This window comes from Schistocerca americana, chromosome 2, assembly GCF_021461395.2.
Source record: "Schistocerca americana isolate TAMUIC-IGC-003095 chromosome 2, iqSchAmer2.1, whole genome shotgun sequence".
NCBI classification, from domain to species: domain Eukaryota; kingdom Metazoa; phylum Arthropoda; class Insecta; order Orthoptera; family Acrididae; genus Schistocerca; species Schistocerca americana.
In genome coordinates this window covers 991,534,790-991,558,912 of record NC_060120.1, presented here as the reverse complement: position 1 = coordinate 991,558,912, position 24,123 = coordinate 991,534,790, and the positions used below count along the sequence as shown (strand labels likewise).

At 42.3% G+C, this 24,123-nt stretch overlaps 1 protein-coding gene across 1 annotated transcript in view; it reads right to left on the bottom strand.

Annotated features, from left to right (window-relative positions):
- Window positions 1-20,940, bottom strand: part of LOC124594593 (glycine-rich cell wall structural protein-like) — a 43,916-nt gene extending 22,976 nt beyond the window's left edge. Inside the window, exons 1-2 of the mRNA XM_047132965.1 lie at window positions 20,887-20,940; window positions 18,173-18,836 (exon numbers count right to left, since the gene is read on the bottom strand). Coding sequence (XP_046988921.1) covers window positions 18,173-18,836; window positions 20,887-20,898 — 676 coding nt within the window. The 5' untranslated portion in view covers window positions 20,899-20,940. The remainder of the gene's footprint in view (window positions 1-18,172; window positions 18,837-20,886) is intronic.
- Between the last annotated feature and the right edge of the window lie 3,183 nt (window positions 20,941-24,123).

Below are 24,123 nucleotides of genomic sequence, written 5' to 3'. Positions count from 1 at the left end.
AAAAAAAAAAATGTTCGTAGGATAGATAGTATACGCAATTCTCAGTACACGGCGTACCGAGCTTATTGCCTACAATGATGAGGCGGCCAGAGAAAGGCAACGAGCCGACCAGAGGATTGAAATCATTAGACGCGTACAACGACGTGGTGTGATAATCAAGTGGTACCGAAAAAATCATGCTGCGCACTGTGTAACAAAAACCACTCTGAGAATTCACGTCGTGGAGGGAAATCTTGTTCTTCCAATGCTTGTACGCGTTGAATGTGGTAAGGCCGCAGATGCTCCTCTTGCGAAGTGCGATGAACGGCAGTGTGCGATATACCCACGTGGCGGGCGATGGTTCTAGTACTCTGAGAAGAATCCTCGTGGATGTGGTCCACAATTCTTTCCTCAGCTTCCAATGTACGATTGGCGCGTTGTGGGCCTCTGCCTTCTGCGCGGGGCAGTAAAGAGCCAGTATCTCTCAATCTAAGGAAATTAAATACGTACTCGTCAGTTGTATTCTGTCATGATGTAACAAAAACGGAAAGCATATCAGAACAGAAGATACGTTTCGCATACGGACAAAAATTTACAAAGGTGCAGATAACTACTGTACTTAATTAAGATGTAAATGCATAATAATCGCATACAAGTAGAGAATTATAATGACGCCGGCCGCGGTGGTCTCGTGGTTCTAGGCGCGCAGTCAGGAACCGTGCGACTGCTACGGTCGCAGGTTCGAATCCTGCCTCGGGCATGGATGTGTGTGATGTCCTTAGGTTAGTTAGGTTTAAGTAGTTCTAAGTTCTTGGGGACTGATGACCACAGCAGTTGAGTCCCATAGTGCTCAGAGCCATTTGAATTACAATGACACAAACCTTTGGTGCACAGCAGCAAATGTCTTTCGTGCAGGAAGTCGTCGTTGTTGGAAGCGTTCTCGATAAATTTGTACAGCTGCCCTCTCAACACCTTATGCCTCGCCGTAAATTAAATTCTTATCCCATTGTTCAGCTATAGTAAATCTCCTTTCCATCGTAACAGTTAACAGAGTTGCAATAACATCTGCACAGGTTACTCGCGTACTGTCGTCGCTCGGTGTATTACAATGACGCAGCCACTCAGGCCGCAGTTGCCTATGTGTTTACGATTTACGCTCGCGATGTCAATACGCGCAGCCGGCAATAACAGGAACCGATTGCTTACGTACGTGCACTGCTAAGCATCTACTTTTCCAAAAACATTATCCTGAGACGAACTGTTTTATATCATAAGTTCGAGCTGCTGCTTCAAAGTGCAGAACGTGAATGAGAGAATATTTGATCGAGATGTAAGTTAATAGGTGGCCGTTAGGCCCTGTGGCGAGTAAACATTTTCTTGCAACTGAGTGTGCAGTGGTCGGGCTGCAAGAGAGATATGATTCAGCGCTGCAGGGTAGGAGGAACTACACTAGCATGGCATGCAGTTACTCACGGAGGTCCAGGGCGGGCTGTAACTATCGTACGGCAACGAAACATGTTAGATATGCTAATGTGTTAATCAGGAACCAATTTCCGCTGGAAAAAATTAGTTCAAATTTTGGCAAACAGGGGAAAATTGGCGCTCTAAGGATGTCGTCAGCGTCTCCGGTGCTCATACGGAACGAAATGTGCAAGACGCACTTAATAATAAAATCAGAATTATGCCTTTCTCACTTGTCTGACATTTCCTGCCTACGTCCCATTTCTAATCTGTTACATAAGTAAACATTTATACATTGCTTTCCTGCATTCACAGTGCTAGATTTGCACGTGCTGGTTAAAAATAGACCAATTTTTTCCAGCGTAAATCGGTTCCGAATTAACGCATTATAATATCTACTAAGTTTGGCTGTCACACAATAAGTACAGCCCACACTGGTCCTCTCTGAGTAGCAGCACTTTAATTATAACCATCCTGTAGAGTTACTTGTTTGTGAAATGGTGAGTGAACGAAAGGTAGGACAATATTTTCATCGTGAACAGTTATTAAATGTGTTTATTCAACACGATCACGATTCAGTCTAGCGTCATTTTCAAGTGAGACTCACTATGAAGTGCGTTAATGCATTAATATTTTAGGGAAGACACCGTCTTCGTGTCAACCGTGTTTACATATGCCATTTGTATAATAAGATAGGTCTCATCGTCATTTCTATATATATGGCATGTTTAAATTTGCTATTTGTATCCAAATATACGTGACACATTTAAACATGCTTGACATGAGAACAGTGACCTCTTAAAAGAAGCTGCACATTGATGCACTTCATAGCACGCTATCATTTGAAAGTGCCACAATAGGCCAAAATCGCGATCGTGCTGAATAAAAACACTTAACGGCAGTCCAGGATGAAAATGTTGCCCTTTGTGAAGTATTACAAGACTGTGTACACAAGTAAATGGTACATAAAACTTGAATAGTGGGTTTACGTGAAACGTTCGTTCGAACAAGGTTTTTCTCACTCGACTAGCTATTAGGTTCAATACCAAATCCGTCCCAGTTTCAGTAGCGAATGTAGCTAGAAGTACTGAGAAGCGTAATAAATATTGTCTTATAACTAGAGACGGATTGGTTATTCCTGGTCACAGACGGGGTCAGAACGAGATGCTTGACAAGGCGACATTAAATTCTTCATTTGTGTGGTCATAGTGTCCGTAGTTGCTTTATAATTCAGGAGGGTATTTTTGATATGTCGTTGCAACTAAAAAAGTGTGTGATTTTTTCACCAGACGCGTTTCGCTTTATTGGGTAATGCATCATCAGTCGTCTGTAATTAAGTTTATTTACATTTTGATATGCTTTTTAGATCGAAAAACAATTGTTTAAGAATAGGTTGGTTTGTACTTACGGTGATTTTTCTGCTGATTTCTCGCTTACATCATAGAATGCCGTCTGAAAGCACGATGTAAGCGAGAAATCAACGGAAAAATCACCGTAAGTACAAACCAACACGTTTTCTTGATGGATATACGAGGGCTATCCACAAAGTACATTACGTTTTCGAATTAAAAATAAATAAAGTATTTGGAATTTTTTATTAGATACACTTAAATACTACTTTTCTACGTAGTTGCCATTTAAATTAAGGCACTTATCATAGCGATGGACGAGCTTGGAAATTCCTTCGTCGTAAAATTCGGCCGCCTGCGCCTTCAACCACGTGGTTACCTCTTCTTGAAGCTGTGCGTCGTCATCAAAACGCTGCATAGCCAACCACTTCTTCATTGCTGGGAATAAGTGGAAGTCGCTCGGTGCCAGGTCGGGACTTTACGGCGGATGAGGAAACAACTCCCACTTAAAAGATTCGAGAACTTCATGAGTGGCATTTACCGTGTGGGCCCGGGCGTTGTCGTGAATCAGCAAGATCTTTGAGCCCAACTTTCCCCTGAGCTTGTTTTTTATTGCACTTCTGAGGTTGTGCAGAGTTTGGCAATACCTTTGAGAGTTTATTGTAGTGCCTCTTTCCAGGAAATCCACAAAAATTACACTTTTTCTGTCTCAAAAGACAGTCGCCATCACCTTCCTTGCCGACATTGTCTGCATGCATTTCTTGGGTTTTTGGGGTGAATTTGTGTGTCCCACTGCATTGACTGCAATTTTGTCTCGCAATTCACATGCTTAACCCATGTTTCGCCACCAGTAACGATGCGATCGAGTAATGAGTCGCCATCTTTCTCGTAAGCGTCCAAAAATGTTAACGCTGCAGCCATTCGCTGGTTTTTGTGAATCTCTGTCAAGATTTTTGGTATCCATCTTGCACAAAACTTATGGTAACAAAGCTTTTCGGTAATGATTTCGTGCAACAAACTTCGTGAAATTTGTGGAAAACTCATAGAGAGTTCCGTTATTGTGAAATTACGGTTTTCACGGACCGCGGCATCGACTTTTTCGACAAGTTCGGCAGTCACTATGCTGGGTCTTCCACTTCTCTCTTCGTCGTGAACGTTAGTTCGGCCATTTTTAAATTTTATAACCCATTGACGCACTCTACCTTCAGTGGTTATGTCGTCCCCATGCACTTCACAAAGCTGCCGATAGATTTCTATCGGTGTACAGTTTTTTGCAGTCAGAAACCTTATTATAGCACGCACTTCACACTTCGCGGCATTTTCAATTAACGCTGATATTTCAAACTGTCACAGTAACTCAACAGAGTACAGCACGAACCTCTCACTAGCACGGCAGGATGCCGACTGAGCGGCGCAATGCCATGACGCCAAGAGGGCCGCGCTAGCCCCGCCCCTAACGGACACAAACGAAAACGTAATGTACTTTGTGAATAGCCCTCGTAGGACCAGATCTCCTGCCTCCGATGCAACGATCATACACTACTGCCCATTAAAATTGCTACACCAAGAAACTAAGAAGATGCTGTAACATGCAAATGATTAGCTTTTCAGAGCATTCACACAAGCGGGCTCCGGTGGCGACACTTACAACGTGCTGACATGAGGAAAGTTGCCAACCGATTTCTCATACACAAATAGTAGTTGATAGGCGTTGCTCGGTGAAACGTTGTTGTGATGCCTCGTGTAAGGAGGAGAAATGCGTACCATCGCGTATCAGACCTCGATAAAGGTCGGATTGTAGCCTATCGCGATTGCGGTTTATCGTATCGCGACATTGCTGCTCGAGTTGATCGAAATCCAATGAGTGTTAGCAGAATATGTAATCGGTGGGTTCAGGAGGGTAATACGGAACGCCATGCTGGATCCCAAGGGCCACGTATCACTAGCAGTCGAGATGACAGGCATCATATCCGCATGGCTGTAACGGTCGTGCAGCCACGTCTCGATCCCTGAGTCAACAGATTGGGACGTTTGCAAGACAACAACCATCTGCACGAACAGTTCGACGACGTTTGCAGCAGCATGGTCTATCAGCTCGGAGACCATGGTTGCGGTTACCCTTGGCGCTGCATCACAGACAGGAGAGCTTGCGATGATGTACTCAACGACGAACCTGGGTGCACGAATGGCAAAACGTCATTTTTTTCGGATGAATCCAGGTTCTGTTTACAGCATCATGATGGTCGCATCCGTGTTTGGCGACATCGCGGTGAACGCACATTGGAAGCGTGTATTCGTCATCGCCATACTGGCGTATCACTCGGCGTGGTGGTATGGGGTGCCATTGGTTACACGTATCGGTCACCTCTTGTTCGCATTGACGGCACTTTGAACAGTGGACGTTACATTTCAGATGTGTTACGACCCGTGACTCTACCCTTCATTCGATCCCTGCGAAACCATACATTTCAGCAGGATAATGCACGACCGCATGTTGCAGTTCCTGTCCGGGCCTTTCCGGATACAGAAAATGTTCGACTGCTGCCCTGGCCAGCACAGTCTCCAAATCTCTCACCAACTGAAAACGTCTGGTCAATGGTGTCCGAGCAACTGGCTCGTCACAATACCACAGTCACTACTCTTGATGAACTGTGGTATTGTGTTGAAGCTGCATGGGCAGCTGTACCTGTTCACGCCATCCAAGCTCTGTTTGACTCAATGCCCATGCGTATCAAGGCCATTATTACGGCCAGAGGTGGTTGATCTGGGTACTGATTTCTCAGGATCTATGCACCGAAATTGCGTGAAAAATCCAATCACATATCAGTTCTAGTATAATATATATGTCCAATGAATACTCGTTTATCATCTGCATTTCTTCTTGGTGTAGCAATTTCAATGGCCAGTAGTGTAGTTTTTCCCCAAGTGTTCATTCTCGCAGACCTTCGCAAATGTTTTGTGAAAGACAATGCCCACATTTCAATAACCATTTGCAAACAGGAAGGGATTAAACACCTTCTCGAGGCACAAATAGTTCAAATGGCTCTGAGCACTATGGGACTTAACTACCGAGGTCATCAGTCCACTAGAACTTAGAACTACCTAAACCTAACTAACCTAAGGACATCCCACACATCCATGCCCGAGGCAGGATTCGAACCTGCGACCGTAGCGGTTGCGCGGTTCCAGACTGTAGCGCCTAGAACCGCTCGGCCACTTCGGCCATCTCTCGAGGCACATGTTCGTCGCGGGTCCAATGGTGAACCTGGGCGCTATGACACAACTTCCGCCAACGGAGTGTTCAGCACGTTCCTCATTTCTTACAGAGGTGCACGTTGGTGGAACTAGATAGACTACAATGGAAATGTTGCATGGACGCTACTTCCGCACACTACTGCCCCTTCTCGTATCTGCCTCATCCCCACCCTACCAGCACCGTCGTCCTACACACGCTGGTCACGATGGTCTGGATTTGCCACACACACATACTGGATGATTGCCAGTAAAGATGCTGGCAACTCAGTGACGCCGCCAGGATTGTCTTTTGAATCATCAAACGTGTATGCACGACTGTAAGCAATTTTGACTACTGTTGCAGCTTCAGTCGACACCTGCGCCAACACCAGAATACAGCTCAACTCCGAGGCTGAAGGTGCGGCCGCCTGTCAGATTGACTTATGAAGTAGGTACATGTATCTGCAAAGTGCTACCATCCGGGTACTACATCACCTTTTAGACAGCTTCAATCTATCGACCTCAGTCGAAGGAAGATTTGTCCTTTGTCCCTCAACAATCGATAGGGTGTTTCCGAGCACCTCAAAACAATGTAGCCACTTCTCCCCATAGCACCTGAGCTCCAAAGGTGTAGTTACTGTGCGTCACAATTTGGCGAGCCGGCCGCGGTGGCCGAGCGGTTCTAGGGGCTTCAGTCTGGAACCGCGTGACTGCTACGGCCGCAGGTTCGAATCCTGCCTCGGGCATGGATGTGTGTGATGTCCTTAGGTTAGTTAGGTCTAAGTAGTTCTAAGTTCTAGGGCACTGATGACCTCAGATGTTAGGTCCCATAGTGCTCAGAGACATTTGAACCAATGTGTCGGCTTGAAGACCGCCGGCAGCGACCCTACTTTACGCATCAATTCCAGTTGCCTATTAAGATGCTTATAACAGACCATAAATGCGTAGGTTATAGCTCATTTGTCCCCACAACTCTTTCAAACATTGTCCAGCTGCCACCTCCACCTACTCTGGCCTGATATCCCTTGCAAAGACCATTTTAACGTGATCTCTCTCTTCCTGACCCCAATGTTCGCCCTGTCTTCTACCCTACCAGCTACAGTTCTTCTCTGGATCTAGGCTTCAATAGCTTCTCCCAGCCTCACAACCCGTCTCGCTCGTTGAGGTTACGAATGGTTCAAATGGCTCTGAGCACTATGGGACTTAACTTCTGAGGTCATCAGTCCCCTAGAAGTACTTAAACCTAACTAACCTAAGGACATCACACACACCCATGACCGAGGCAGGATTCGAACTGTAGCGCCTAGAACCGTTCGGCCACCCCGTCGGCGTTGAGGTTACAGGCTCCATACAAACATCGCACTGCCCAATTGTGACGCCTTTCCCTCCTTTTAGCATTTAGCAATTAGAAAATTAATGTTTGTAGTTCACGTTGACAGTGCATAAAACGTTCACAGTTTAGTAGGCAATGTATATTCACGTGCAAGGAAGGTAACATCACCAACTGCAGAAATTTCAATTAGTTTTCTAAGATGGCGACAATATCCAAAGACGTTGGAACTGTGGGTAATGTCATATTTGAGTTCCAGGGTGCTAAATGACTCAGCATGGAGTTCACAGATATTTTCTCATAAAGTATGGTTTATTTACATTCCACAAAAAATTTCACATGTAGTTTCACATTTTCACATGAAAATCCCAACACGTAAAACATAGGACTCTTTTCAATGTCCCTCTGCTGCAAACACTGCAACGCTTTTCATGAGTTAACTTAATCCACTTAAAAAAACAATCTGATGCAGTTAGCGGCTGTGGACAACAATACGTGATAAGAACTCGTAGTTTCCTGAACTTTCGACAAGTCAACACTACGTTAGTCTGATTTCCGTTTTTAGATTATTCATAAGACTTAGTTTATTGAACGTTTCTTGAGGACATATATTCATGTTAAATGTTTTGATAATAACAGTTGATAACAGAGGTTGAATCATTTTCTGCTATTAAAACTGGGAACTTCCTGTTGTGTTACAACATCCGTCACATATCGATATATGAAATATAAATGGCGATATAAATTTTATCTGAAGTTGAACTGACGTGCTAAGAAGTCCCTAGTTTGGTAATGTATTGCCATAAATGTTGCTCATTGAAAATACTGGTATAAATCCGTTTTCTTTTCATACGTGTAGTATTCTCAAACCCCCTGCCCAGAATCATTGTATTCCTTTACGCGTTCTCGGTGCAGCAGTTTTGTGACAATATCCGCATCCTATCAACTATCCCCACACAATTGCCTTTCCAAAAGTCGCTACTCAGTGGCTGGATGTCCACTACCACTTGAAGAGTCGTGCTCTAAGTCTTAATATTAAACCGTTCTGGCGCTAAATGCAGCTGATAAGCACACCAATGTGTTCCGCCTAGGAGCAGAATTTACTGCCCCTCGTATTCTCCTATCCCAGGTATTCTCCCCGTATGCTAAGACAGCAGCTTTTTCGCTGCATTTCAACTACTTGGGCCTCTACTCTGTCACCTGGTGAAATCTGGGTTTTGTCTGCTTCAAGAAGCCGTTTGATCGCGTTATGTTTCTACCCTTCTGTGTTAGCAGCTGCATTTTTGCAGTTCTCCCCCCCCCCCCCTTTTAATTCCTCGCTCAAAGCTGCCCTGGCGGTTTCCTGACCTCCTCCAGTTATACTTAGCAAGCTGTACTCTCCCATTTCGTGCTTCAGGAAGCATATGCACCAGAAAGTAACCCGATTGTACATTAAAGTATTTGCTGAATGAGATTTCCACTCTGCAGCGGAGTGTGCGCTGATATGAAACTTCTGGCAGCTTAAAACTGTGTGCCCGACCGAAACTCGAACTCGGGACCTTTGCCTTTCGCGGGCAAGTGCTCTACCCACTGAGCAGGAGAGCTTCTGTAAAGTTTGGAAGGTAGGAGACGAGGTACTGGCAGAAGTAAAGCTGTGAGTACCGGGCGTGAGTCGTGCTTCGGTAGCTAAGTTGGTAGAGCACTAGCCCGCGAAAGGCAAAGGTCCCGAGTTCGAGTCTCGGTCGGGCACACAGTTTTAATCTGCCAGGAAGTTTCATATCAGCGCACACTCCGCTGCAGAGTGAAAATCTCATTCTGGAAACATCCCCCAGGCTGTGGCTGAGCCATGTCTCCTCAATATCCTTTCTTTCAGGAGTGCTAGTTCTGCGAGGTTCGCGGGAGGGCTTCTGTAAAGTTTGGAAGATAGGAGACGAGGTACTGGCAGAAGTGAAGCTGTGAGTACTGGGCGTGAGTCGTGCTTCGGTAGCTCAGTTGGTAGAGCACTTGCCCGCGAAAGGCAAAGGTCCCGAGTTCGAGTCTCCGTCGGGCACACAGTTTTAATCTGCCAGGAAGTTTCAAAGTATTTGCTGTTTACACAATTATCTAGGATGGTTTCGCCACTTGTGTAACAGCTTAGGTGCTGTATATCCACTCGGACTGTCGTTGGTTTACCTCGATAATGTATTAACCAAAATCCACATTTTAGATCCAATAAAACTTTCACTGGACATTAGCTCGACAATGGAGGTGCAGATCGACATCTACACCAGTATTTAAGGGCGAGTCTCGGATCAATAGTTCTCAGAGAACAAGGCTGATGAGGGCTGGCAGTAACTCCCAGGAATACCCATTAGCATACATTTACAAACATTTACGAAACATCGGATAACACATTTACTATGGTACACCGTATCGAAAAAACTACACATAAAGCGCAGTTTTATTTTCCATTAGCTTACAAATCCGGCGTTGCCTGGGTGTTCATTTTACCAATTTACTATTAGAAACGAAAAATGAAAAGAACTGTGTTTGTTAGTGTAATAGCGAAAAAAGTTCGTTTCCCTGTATTCGAGATAAGACCTTTGAAATTATGAAACAGTCATACATGAAATATACATAACGCACAAATATTGAAATACAGAAACATAGTATGCAAAATAAAATTCTATGTAATGTTTATTTAACTCAGAAATTTATTAGAAGCAGTATTTCTAGTTCCATGTCCAGCAGCTGGTAGCAACTGCTTCACGTGTCTATAATGGGAGTTTGTGAGCGTCCTTACGGAAACGCCTTTTCATAGCTTTATAGAAGGCTATTGTTTTCGCCTATAGCCGTTTGCATTCCGCAGTTGAAAACTGTCAAAAGCGCCGCCAGGAGTCAGAGATTTCCCAAAGTTGACTCGACTGTAGGAGAGTCTTAGTAGTGAAAATAAATGTATTAAAATCAAGGGTGTAAAAAAAAAAACAAACGGAGATGGCAGTATAGACTTATGCTGTACCTTGTTTTGAAGACGCAGTGGGCGGAGCCTGTCGCCATTCTAAGTGGCCCAAAACATCACCACACTACGGTTGCTTTTTGCTCATTGTTTCTGTGCTTACATGAATAACACAGCGTCAGGGAGAATATTTCGATCGTTTTTCTGATCTTGAAAGCGTGTTTGCTCTAGTAATACGACGCACTTGGCCTCGTTAACTTGTATTTTGTTCATATATTTCGAAAAACACGCATTCGTAATCCATTTAATTCCACTTTTACTCTGTTTGTGTCAATAGCAAATGAAGCTGGAAGTCTGAAACCAATGCCTGTGTGCTTACTGAGACTGCTCCTTGTTCGTTACATTTTCAGCTTTTCAACTCGTATGCACAACATTTTTATGTTCGCGTTTGCTAGAAATTTTCCAACTTGTGCTTTGTTAGCCTATTAATGTGTACAATAAGGAAAGAAGCAAGGGATGCCACCGTATCTTGCGCATGACGGGAGAGTGTCGATTATTGAAATGTCAAAGAAACAGAACTGTATAGAGTTATATCTCCATGCTGAATATTCTTGTTTTATTATATTATCAGTGCATTAGTCTCACTATAGTTTGCATATCTTCTCAACTTGAAACGTTACCGTAACGAGTAGTTCAGCGTGTGGCCACTAACAGCAATTTACAAGGAAAAAAAAAGATATAATTTCTAAATATCTTCCAGCATTGTGGAATGCTACGGACATGACGAGGGGAATGGTCTCTAAAGCTTAAGACCCCGTAAAATGGATATTTTGCTTTAATATCTATGTAAGTAATTTTTCTAGTAATGATAGCCTAACCTGTGTAAGGTGTAGAGTTACCTTTCCAACAGTAGGCTATTTGCTTTTTTCCCCATAATATTTATCGTTAGTAACTCTGTCAGGTTTTCGGAAAAATTTATTGTGTATCTACTTTGATCATCTGATTGATTTTAATTCTGAATTTCATTTTGTGGTTTCGAAGTATATAAGCGGGTACCATGTTTTATGATACACGAGTAGTTAGTTTCATGTTCCATGTATCATTTACACAAAAATGGAAATGATCGTATGGTATTGTTGGCCGGGAGGCCCAATTCGGGAGAGATCGGCCGCCGTATTGGGAGTCCTTTTTAGTTGACGCCACTTCGCCGACTTGCGAGTCAATGATGATGGACACACAACACCCAGTTCCCTGTCGGTAATCGAAACCGGGCCTCCTGCATGGTAGGTAGTAACGCTACCGCTACGCTACGGAGGCGAACGTCATTTACAAGATAAATCGTAATGAGTTGGAACTGCTCATTGTATACTGACATCAATTTCTTTTTTTTTCTATGCATGCCTCCATGCTGATCATTTATTAGCTTTCTCGTTTTCTAATTAAAGACAGATGGACTTTAATAATTCCTACCCATCACCATTTACAAATTACAGTAACAAATAACCTTCAGCGGAATAAAAGGAGTTGACAAACAGAAACGTTTTCAGTTTAGCTTCAAATTTAACTTTCCTGTCTGTTACGCATTGTATATCAATGGGTAAGTGATTAAAACTTTTGATATCACCGTTGTGAAATCTTGTTTGCGCTACAGAAAATCTTAATGTGGCCTAATGAATGTCATATTTTCTTCTGACATTGTAATTATGTACATCAATGTACCTGTTGAAATGTAGTCGATTGTTTGCAACAAACTTCATGAGCAAATAACTATACTGTGAAACGGATAGACTGTTACTCACACGCCGAGCAGCAGGCAGGCACGACGAAAAGAGTGTTCACATAAGTTTTCAGCCAAAGCCTTCTTCAGAAGGAAGTAAAGCGCATATGCACTTTCACAGAGTCGTGTACATAAAACTTACACACACACGATCGCTGTCTCCGGCTGTTCTAGCCAGAATATTTTTTAGAGCGGGAGGCAATGTGAACAATGAATAATGATCGGCGGGAGGAATTTAGGGCATGAGATGCTGTCCCAGCAACCAGAGCGGTTACGCAGTCGTGTGCGTGCGGGTACGAAACCGTTGATACAGGGTGGCTCGGATGTCAGAGCTTTTGCGATATGGTAGGCAATGAGAAACACAGGGAAGAAGAGAGGGAAAGGACACTGAGTACAGTAAAGTAAATCTGAAGTCCAATTACAGGAATAAAGGTAAAGAGTGCAGCCATGTGTACGAAAGAAGATATTGCTTGAACGGCTCCAGTTACGAATGAAATGTGATTCCTATAAACTTTAATTTACGAGCGGATCGTTTAGTATACTCGTAAATAACACAACCCGGCATTTTTGATGAAACAACTGCGTCTCCATACATTCAAAGCACGCAGCACGGTCGAAACTGGGCACGGGCGCGTCTGAATGACATCACGGAGAAAGATCACGGTGGTGAACCTAATGTTTTGGGCTACGTAATATGCCAGAGTTGGGCTTTAATTATGTGGTGTAACGGCAACTCCCTTCTTTTTTTTACCTCCATGATTAAAACAATGCGTGTTTCGGCATTTATTCATGCATTTCAGTCTTGTATCTCGTGAGCTATGTTTGGTACTACGATATAATTTTTCAAGTGCATTTAGCGGAGTTTGTGGATTCTGTGTGCGAAATTTTTTGTGGGTAGAGTTAGTAGCACGGAAGTAATAAATTTAAACATCATGCACGATGCAGCAGTTTTTCGGGCATCTCATTCCTTATGACGTCATATCCCCTGAACTGTGATAGGTAGGTGGTTCTTACCCAGTGATTATTGCCTGACACTAAGGGATATGTATACCAAGTTTGGTGCAAAATGATCCAGTGAATTAGGAGGAGATGTGGAACATACGTAAGTGCTGCGCACACACACACACACACACACACACACACACACACACACATACACGGGCGCGCGCGCGCACGCACGCACGCACGCATACATACGTACATCTGTCTTTATACGTTTGAATTTCTCTTTCAGAATATTTCAATGATCTATTTTGAATTATTTTATAATCATATCAGCTATCGAATGCTTTCTTTGAAACCAGTGTTCAAGTTGTGACAGTACTGCGCATTCAGAAAAAAAGTTTATGTCGCCAAGCTACAAAATACATTTCTGTAGGACTGCTATGCTGTATAGAGGCAACAGAGCAGCAGAAATCTAAGCTACGTTACTAAAATAACATTCGTACAGAGCGCACCGTGAGAAGTGCTTAGTATAGGGAAAAACCTTTAATCTAGGGAATCCCTTGGTCCTTTGCGCGTTTTCCGTACCTTCATACTACTGAAAAAATGTAAAAAGAATAGTATTCATGAAACAATGCATCATAGGACAGTCTGGTGCATACACAAACATGGCAATAATTATTCAAATCGGGAACTGAATAATGCATCAAACCACGATTTTCCGAGAAACAACTTTTGATTCACATTTAAAAGAGTGTTCTTAGAAGCAATCAAACACAGAACATCCAGCTTGTTACATGCAATTCAGTTCGCGATGACAATCTTTCTGATGATTGGTGAAGAGATAGACTCCAAATGTTTGGGTGCAGTGATACGAGGTAGACTCTAGGCTAAGGTACATGTTAACGACTTTCTGCACTAGCTTATAGTTACAAAAGTGTTTAAAATTAGATAGATACTGTGTTTTTCTGCACTGTTATTTAATATTTTAAATTTTAGTTTGAAAAGGATTTAATTCTAGGTGGTTTTCTATGTATGCAAAGCGTCGCTGCCGACTGGAGTTTGTCCGCTGCGTATCGTAGGCCAATCGCTGTTGCGCCTGCCATGCAGGCAAAAGATGTTGAAAGCACGAACCCCACTACGCTGCGTAGGTTCTGTTCTTAGTTTTTCTTTTAACAGTAATTACTGTTAATTGTATTTTATTGTTGTGTAATGATCTCACAAAATTTCAACAAAAACACGTTGATTTAGGGACATGGACGCCGCCATATCGTATTGACCATGTAGCTATCCAAAAAAGATTCCGAAACAGTTTAAAATGTTAGAACCTTTAGGGCTGCAGACTGTGATACAGACTATACGATAATCATACCAGAAATGAAAATAAAACCCAAAAGGGAACTAAAGAATGCAAAATACTAGATACAAAATAAGAAATATGACTGAAGAAAATGCAAAAGAAAACTTGGCAAAAGTAAGGAAAGTAACCTTACATAAGGTGAACTTTGCCAAAAGGGAACAACAAGATGTCGAAAGCAGATGGAGACATCTGAAGAACAGTATTAAAGAAGTAATTTCCACAGTTATAGGAAGAAGAATAGAATCTAACAAAATCTGGTTTAATATAAAGTGCCAAGTACACGTGCTGCAGAAAAGAAGTGCGAGGAAACCTTGATTCAAGAAAGAAACATTATGGCACTGAAGGAAAGATACTATGAAATCCACCAGGAAATACAATGGACTCAAATACAAGAGAAAAGGAAGTACCACAACAGAATTATAACCGAAGTAGAGGATGATTTCAAGCTTCACTAGGCAAGGCAGATGTTGCAAAATATAGAAAGAAATCTTTTGATAGATTTACTAAAAAAGGCTATTTTATAAACGATCAGCATGGGAAAATAATGACCAACAAGAATGACATACACAGAAAGGTGGAAGACTTACTTTTAACGACTAGTCAACTGCACCGATGCACAGTCTTCCCTTAAATTTGAATAACTTGGTGCAGTTAATTAACAAGTCATCGCCCCATCAGTAAATGAAGTACTGCAAGCAATAAAGAAATTAAACAATAACAGGGCTTGTAGTGAAGACTAGATATACACTAATGAATTGAAGAATGGAAACAAATCGTAAGAGAAGAGCCATACCGGCGAACTAGAAAATCGCAGTTATACACACATATTTAAAAAGAATTGTTCCCCTTACCTGCGATAACTTCAGAGGAATTGCTTTACTAGATGTCTGTTACAAAATCCTATCTATGTGCCTGTTAAACAGACTATCCCCATAAGTGAAGAACTAATTAGTGACTGCCGCAGAAATAGATCCGCAATAGGTCATTTATTCACTCTAAGACAGGTAACTGAGAAGGTGTGTGGATTCAGTGCATGTGTCCACATATTTTTTATACATTTACAAAGGCCTATGCTAGCATACACCGACAGACTCTCCTAAATATTACGAGGTAATCTGAAATACCATCAAAGCTAATCAGATTAGTTAAAATGTCTATAACCGAAACTTTATGTCGTATAAAGACACAAGTCCGGGAAACTGAAAATTTCAAGGTGGTCACTAGATTGCAACAAGAGGACGTAGTGTCAACAATTTCATTTAGGCTCGTCTTAGTGAAGATCGACAGAGAATTTAGGAAAACTGTTCCACAAGGGACTCAAACGTGGATGGTGAGCGTTAATAAGTATTTGCAAAACAGAATTAATCAGAATAATGCCAAATTATTACAAAGTCACCGAGAAAACAAAATTACTTGGTAATGAAGAAAAGACAGAATATCTGGCCAAAAGGAAGAAAATCCGCAGTGATGTGTCTTTGGCTGTAAAGGTATTCACTTTCCAGACAGTCGACTACTTCAAGTATATAGGGAATATTTTTAGTGATAATAATAGAGTGACATAGAAGCAGATGCCCTTCTAACAACATCGAACAAAACACTTTTTCGTTTTATCAAAATCTTAAAGTAAAGATTACTTTGCACTATCTTCAAAACCAACTTTTATCAGTCGACTACTATACTGTTAACATTACATAGATGTGAAGTATTTAGAAAGAAAGTGTTTAGGAAGAAAGACGAAGGAAACAGTTAATATTCGAAACAAAAATAAGAAAAAAGTTTTCTGAATCGGTATACAGCGGGAACAACGTGGAATAGAGGATAAGAAATAAGAAAGCTGCACAAACACCGTAACATTGCCGAAGTTCTACAGAAGAGAAGGTTAAACTGGGCAGGCCATATAGCAAGAATGACAGAAAATCGACTGCCTAAAATAGCATTCGGCAGGATAATAGATAGAACGAGAGGAAGGGGAAACCCAGGATTATGTAATGAGAAAACATCCGAAGGACACAACTAGGGTGACATAAACACCGAAGAGACAAAAAGTACGCTCGATGAACAGAAATGAAAGAGGCTCGTACAACAGGCATATGGGCGATAAGGCCCTTGCCACCTGTAAAATAAGTATTTCTTTGTTTCATTGGAAGAATGTGAGCTTCGCTTCGTAAACTTTGTAGAATAAATTGTGATTCTGTTCTCAAGTCTTTCAGCCTTATGTTCAAGTCTATTTGACAATATTTCGATGATATTCCCAAATGTTATATTTAGGTGAAACGCTGCTGTTGCTGAATCTCATTGAACAGCAACCTTTAACCTAAAGATGATGACCAAGAAAACCAGCGAAATCTTGTGTCAAGTAGACTTGAAGATTTTTCAGCAACCACAAGAAGATTATCACAGAACAAATTCTGTTTAAAATTAGAGCAACGGTGTTTATACTGTAGCAGATCTTTAGTAACTGTGCATACCACTGTGTAGCACAGTACAAAAGACAGTTTCAATAGGCTTCAACAATTGGGGAAGGATGCTAGTAACAAGATACATGTTATTAAACTCAAATTGTAGAATTTCTCCTTTGCAGTCGCTTTCTATTTCATACAGGAGGAGATTGGGTCCACTTATTTGCGTTATGTGATACACAGAAATGAATGAAACAGCAGGAAAGTCTATCGATGTGTTAGTACTGTATGCCTGCTTTGCATTGTTACTGTAATTGTATATCGCTAGAACTTACTTGGATGTACGAAAAATGATCATGCATCAAAGACGCTGACTTCTAAATCCTCAGATTACAAGCTTTTTGTGTGGTTCACATATACTGATTCCGATTAAATATGCTACGATATGCTACGATAGGTCATGGAGAAGATCTTGTATTTGTCGTCACAGTGGAAATGAGAACATAATAGATTAATGTATCACAGTACCACAGCCAGAAAGTATATTAGGATGTTGAACATTATTTTCGCTAAAGAGTCTAGCATATAAAAGAAAAGACTGATGTTTAGGAATTAAAAAGATTAGCAGTGAGTTCATTAATAAATGTTTGAAGAATAAGTAGTGACAGATTAATAATAACCATGTAATTACATGTGACATTTAAACAAAATAGAAAATATTACAGAGATTAATGTTGTTAACTAGATGCTTGAATCAGCCACGCAAAAGATGAAAAGAGTCGTAAAGAGTAAAAATAAAGTTTCTTTGAAGAAGAATACAGCCCAGCTTGTAGTATCAAACATTTAACATGTAGTAATTTCTCCAGATATTCCAGTTGCCTTGTGGTGCCTGGCTTATGTAGAAAATTTAATATTCATCTCCGCTTGTTGAAGAATTATCAACACTTTGGAATAACTTCAATATTCTTAGAGGAGACGTCTTTATAATACAGTCAGAGACAAAATAAATAATACTTACAGGAAAATAAATTCTATTTTACTCACCTAGAAGGGTTGACAATAGTTATCAAATGGTTGAAATGGCTCTGAGCACTATGGGACTTAACTTCTGAGGTCATCATTCCCCTATAACTTAGAACTACTTAAACCTAACTAATCTAAGAATATCTCACACATCCATCCCTGAGGCAGGATTCGAACCTGCGACCATAGCGGTCTCGCAGTTGCAGACATAATAATTATCAGGCTGTAGAATAACCATATTTATGAAAAATGTGTGATTTTGTAGGTGTGGGCCACCAAGTATGATAAGACAGAAAAGTTTTATTCCAAGTATTTTATTTTTAAAAGATTTTACATCCAGATGGTACGGATTCTGGTGGTGCATACTGGTCAAGTTCTTGGGTTCAGCATCAGATTTCAGTGGCCGTATTTTCCGTACCCCCCAAGTCCTCCAAAGCCACCGACAGCTCCGCCGTATCCTCCGCCGAAGCCGCCGCCGTAGCCTCCACCGAATTTTCCTGCGAGGCCTCCTCCGAGACCACCGCCGAGTCCTCCGCCGAGACCACCGTGGCCAGCGCTGACGACGTAGGGCACTGGACGCTTAACGACGTAGGGCTGAGGTACTGGGACGGACACAGGGGTGGGGACCTTGACAGGGACGGGCACAGGGTTGTCTACAGGGACAGGGTACGGCTGTGGCACCTGGACGGGAACAGGACGCTCCACAGGGACTGTGACTGGGACCCTCACGGGCACTGGGATGGTCCTCTCCACAGGTACTGGGACAGGGACGGGCACGCTGTTGACAGTGACCTGAGGGGCCCCACCACCGATGCCAGCTCCAATGCCGCCGCCAAGACCGCCTCCTAGTCCACCAGCGAAGCCGCCTCCATATCCGCCTCCGTAGCCACCTCCATAGCCACCACCGTAGCCGCCTCCGTAGCCTCCACCGTAGCCGCCTCCGTAGCCTCCACCGAAGCCTCCACCGTATCCACCAAGGGAGCCAGAGAGTCCTCTCTTCTCTGTCTTCACCTTCTGCTCCTCCTCAGCGAGGACAGCGAGGGCTAGACCGCACAGGTACACACACACCTGTTGAGGAGGTAGTGAGAGCAAATATGAATATATAATATGCTGCCGTCATAGGTAATAAATATGTCAGAGTACGAAGTTTAAATTCTGGTATAGCGTCGTCATACATTGCATACAGGATACTAGGAATTTTCATCATGATCTGTTCTAATATGGCAAATTACTTTTAAATTTATGCGACTGCAGTCTTTCTTGACGTATTCCACAGATGAATTCTTCTCGGGTTATCAGGCGAGTGGTGGTGTCGGCTTGTCGCAACGTTTCGCAGAAGATAATGGGTGCAAAACTCAATGAAAAGTTGCGACGAGACGGCGCCACCAATCGGCTAATAACCCGAGAAGAATTCTTCATTTTAAATTTCTAGGCAGCCTACTACCTACTGCCACCTGCAAGTGAATATGTATGGTTCTTGTTGTCTGCGAGTCACAGTTTTGATGGTATAGAGACTGAGATACATTCCTTATGATATTAGTTATGGTCAAATGAAGGTCGTCACTGGTATTTAGATTATAAGCTGGTTTGCACCTTGTCTACAGAGTGATTGCCGTTCAGCAGATACTAAAAACAACAATCCTCACTCAAATACACCAGTGATTCTCTCCAATCTTAATCACTGATCAGCCTCTGAAGAAAGGCCAGTGTCATTAACTTACCCGTGGGAAATATAGACAGCAGAGACTCTATTTAAATTATAAGAGCAACAGTAATTTATGTTGACGAATTGAATCATTTTTGCCGGCCGTGGTGGCCGAGCGGTTCTAGGCGCTTCAGTCCGGAACTGCGCGACTGCTACGGTCGCAGGTTCGAATCCTGCCTCGGGCATGGATGTGTGTGATCTCCTTAGGTTAGTTAGGTTCAAGTAGTTCTAAGTTCTAGGGGACTGATGACCTCAGATGTTAAGTCCCATAGTGCTCAGAGCCATTTGAACCATTTTGAATCATTTTTCATGGGACATAGGTACAGTAAAGACACGTTAAATGTGGTACAACATTCACTGTAGCAGAGCTATCCTTAATTACAGACGATAGACCATTCTCATTACGGTAGCTGTAATACAGGTTAGCTCTTTTGGTGTCATATTTCTCTCTTGTATATTAGCAACTGAAGGAAGAGAATCAAGGGAAATAACAAGGAACCTACAGTACGAATTTCTTAATGCGGATCCAGTGTCTTAAGATCTACACCACGTCTCTTCGTACTGTAGTTGTGGAAGATTTAATGTTTCGTGTGATAGACCTATAACACCGAAAGACAGCAAAATTGTTCGTAGGCGATGCCCTCTTGTGAGGAGACAGGCTTTTGTGTTGTCATGTAACCGTAGCAAAATGTTAGAGTATCGCTAGAGCATCGTACAGTTCGCGTCCTGTATAACTGTGGAATTAGTACACATAACATGTACATGCAAAAAAAAAATTGCTGTCTTCAGTAATTGTTTAACCTTAGCATTAGACCAGTAGCTCATTGCGAACGGAATTTACTCGTTACATCGCTGTCTGGTGAAACAACACCACTGAGGAACTTCACAAATGAAATTTGAAAAACAACAGTCAACCTTGTATTGATAAAACGCTTAGTGAGTGTATGTGAGGTAAGAAACGAAGATAACATTCTTTTGCTGGTCAGCCTTAGCTCAAGAAATGCTATGTGCTACGAAAGATTTAATAACCAGTAAATTTAGTAAAGTGCTGGATACTGTTCGAGGAGCAATATAGCGAAAAAGAATTTCGAATTTGCGCCAATTAACATACGCTGTGAGTCTGTGAAGTACGACATGTGTGAATATCAACTTTCCCGGTGTGCACTGCTGATGGAAGGCTCTTGCATTTTCAGCCAGATAGCGGAAATGAGATTCTGCGACGTTTCAAACAGTATCGTGCTACATTGCCTTCTGGCGAACTGATTATAATCAGTATGATACTCGCCGAAACAGCGCGTTATCTCAGCACTGCCACCTGTCTGTAAACCCCAGAGCATTCCAGCAAAATACAACAATGCTCCACATTGCATAGCTTGCCCCTTAGCGACTTAGAAGTGGTGCTGCTCGACTTACCAGGATCCTCATTGCTGCTGCTGCGATGGTCTGCTGTGAGCGAGCAATGACTGATGCTCTAGTGTGCGGCGGGGAGTCTTTTTATACGCTGTGAGGTGGTTCGCCTTTCCCCTCCCTCTCCCCCCCCCCCCCTTCTAAATTCTCCTTCCTTCCCTACCTCAACGTTGCCACAGTGCAATTAGCGGGTGCATCTTCGCTACTGGATTCAGTTCCGTGACAGGCAAGCCGTGTGAAAGCAGCATCCTTTGCATTAATTACGTGGTCAACGAACTTCCGCAAAGCGAAGAACGCCTAGACTCGCGCTGTTACAAAAGCCTTTTACTCTCATGTGAAAGTAATAATGATACAGTGAAATACATTTATACGTAGGACCAGTCCAAGTTGTAAATTTCTAATGTTTATTCATTCTATGACTAGTTTCGGGCCGACAACCATTTTCAAGTCGTCATAACAATGTCGAAAATGGCATTTCCGAAGGTGTCAAAAATGTTCAGTGAACATTTACAGTACATACAGATAACTGAGTTATCCATTCTCGGCCCGAAACTAGTCATCGAATGAATAAAAAGTAAAAATTTGCGACTTGCTCTGTTCTTTCGTTCTTCTGATTAACAGAAGTTGCTGCCCAAGCTACTCCAGCACGCTGGAAGTTCGTATACATTTATACGAGGTGAATCTGAGCGCCATCGTCAAAATTGAGCATATTGGTATAAGATACCAGTGGACTCCGATGGCTCGTTACAGAGTAACAATGTAATTTCGATTTTTTTTCACTGTTACTCCAATAGGCCGTGCGGTTCCAGGCGCTTCAGTCTGCAACCGCGCTGCTGCTACGGTCGCAGGTTCGAATCCTGCCTCGGGCATGGATGTGTGTGATGTCCTTAGGTTAGTTAGGTTTAAGTGGTTCTAAGTCTAGGGGACTGATGACCTCAGATGTTAAGTCACATAGTGCTCAGAACCATTTGAACCATTTGAAGACCCTTACACGAGGTGCATATCGGGCAACTCTTCCTCAGTAAACTTCTACACACCAGCGTATATCACAGAGTACAACTAACAGATCTTTTTTTTAAAAAAGATGTTGTTGCTGTGGTCTTCAGTCCTGAGACTGGTTTGATGCAGCTCTCCATGCTACTCTATCGTGTGCAAGCCTCTTCATCTCCCAGTACCTACTGCAACCTACATCCTTCTGAATCTGCTTAGTGTATTCATCTCTTGGTATCCCTCTACGATTTTTACCCTCCACGCTGCCGTCCAGTACTAAATTGGTGATCCCTTGATGCCTCAAAACATGTCCTGCCAACCGATCCCTTCTTCTAGTTAAGTTGTGCCACAACCTCCTCTTCTCCCCAATTCTATTCAATACCTCCTCATTAGTTATGTGATCTACCCATCTAATCTTCAGCATTCTTCTGTAGCACCACATTTCGAAAGCTTCTATTCTCTTCTTGTCTAAACTATTTATCGTCCATGTTTCACTTCCATACATGGCTACACTCCATACAAACACTTCCAGAAACGACTTCCTGACACTTAAATCAATACTCGATGTTAACAAATTTCTCTTCTTCAGAAACGCTTTCCTTGCCATTGCCAGTCTACATTTTATATCCCCTCTACTTCGAACATCATCAGTTATTTTGCTCCCCAAATAGCAAAACTCCTTTACTACTTAAAGTGTCTCAGTTCCTAATCTAATTCCCTCAGCATCACCCGACTTAAATCGACTACATTCCATTATCCTCCTTTTGCTTTTGTTGATGTTCATCTTATGTCCTCCTTTCAGGACACTGTCCATTCCGTTCAACTGCTCTTCCAAGTCCTTCGCTGTCTCTGACAGAATTACAATGTCATCGGCGAACCTCATGGATTTTAATACCTACTCCGATCTTTTCTTTCGTTTCCTTTACTGCTTGCTCTATATACAGATTGAATAGCATCGGGGAGAGGCTACACCCTGTCTCACTCCCTTCCCAACCACTGCTTCTCTTTCATGTCCCACGACTCTTATAACTGCCATCTGGTTTCTGTATAGATTGTAAATAGTCTTTCGGTCCCTGTATTTTACCCCTGCGACCTTCAGAATTTGAAAGAGAGTATTCCAGTCAACATTGTCAAAACCTTTCTCTAAGTACACAAATGCTAGAAACGTAGATTTGCCTTTCCTTAATCTTTCTTCTAAGATAAGTCGTAGGGTCAGTATTGCCTCACGTGTTCCAACATTTCTACGGAATCCAAAGTGATCTTCCCCGAGGTCGGCTTCTACCAGGTTTTCCATTCGTCTGTAAAGAATTCGCGTTAGTATCTTGCAGCTGTGACTTATTAAACTGATAGTTCGGTAATTTTCACATCTGTCAACACCAGCTTTCTTTAGGATAGGAATTATTATATTCTCCTTGAAGTCTGAGGGTATTTCCTCTGTCTCATACATCTTGCTCACCAGATGGTAGAGGTTTGTCAGGACTGGCTCTCCCAAGGCTGTCAGTAGTTCTAATGGAATGTTGTCTACTCCCGGTGCCTTGTATCGACTTAGGTCTGTCAGTGCTCTGTCAAACACTTCACGCAGTATCATATCTCCCATTTCATCTTCATCTATCTCCTATTCCATTTCCATAATATAGTCCTCAAGAATATGGCCCCTGTATAGACACTCTATATACTCCTTCCACCTTTCTGCTTTCCCTTCTTTGCTTAGAACTGGGTTTCCATCTGAGCTCATACTCATACAAGTGCTTCTCTTTTCTCCAAAGGTCTCTTTCATTTTCCTGTAGGCAGTATCTATCTTGTCCCTCATGAGATAAGCCTCTACATCCTTACATTTGTCCTCCAGCTATCCCTGCTTAGCCATTTTGCACTTCCTGTCGATCTCATTTTTGAGACGTTTGTATTCCTTTTTGCCTGCTTCACTTGCTGCATTTTTGTATTTTCTCCTTTCATCCATTAAATTCAGTATCTCTTCTGTTACCCAAGAATTTCTACTAGCCCTAGTCTTTTTAACTACATGGTCTTCTGCTGACTTCACTACTTCATTCCCCAAAGCTACCTATTCTTCTTCTACTGTATTTCTTTCCCCCATTCCTGTCATTGTTCACTTATGCTCTCCCTGAAACTCTGTACAACCTCTGGTTTAGTCAGTTTATCGAGATCTCATCTCCTTAAATTCCCACCTTTTTGCAGTTTCTTCAGTTTTAATCTACAGTTCATAACCAATAGATTGTGGTCAGAGTCCGCACCTGC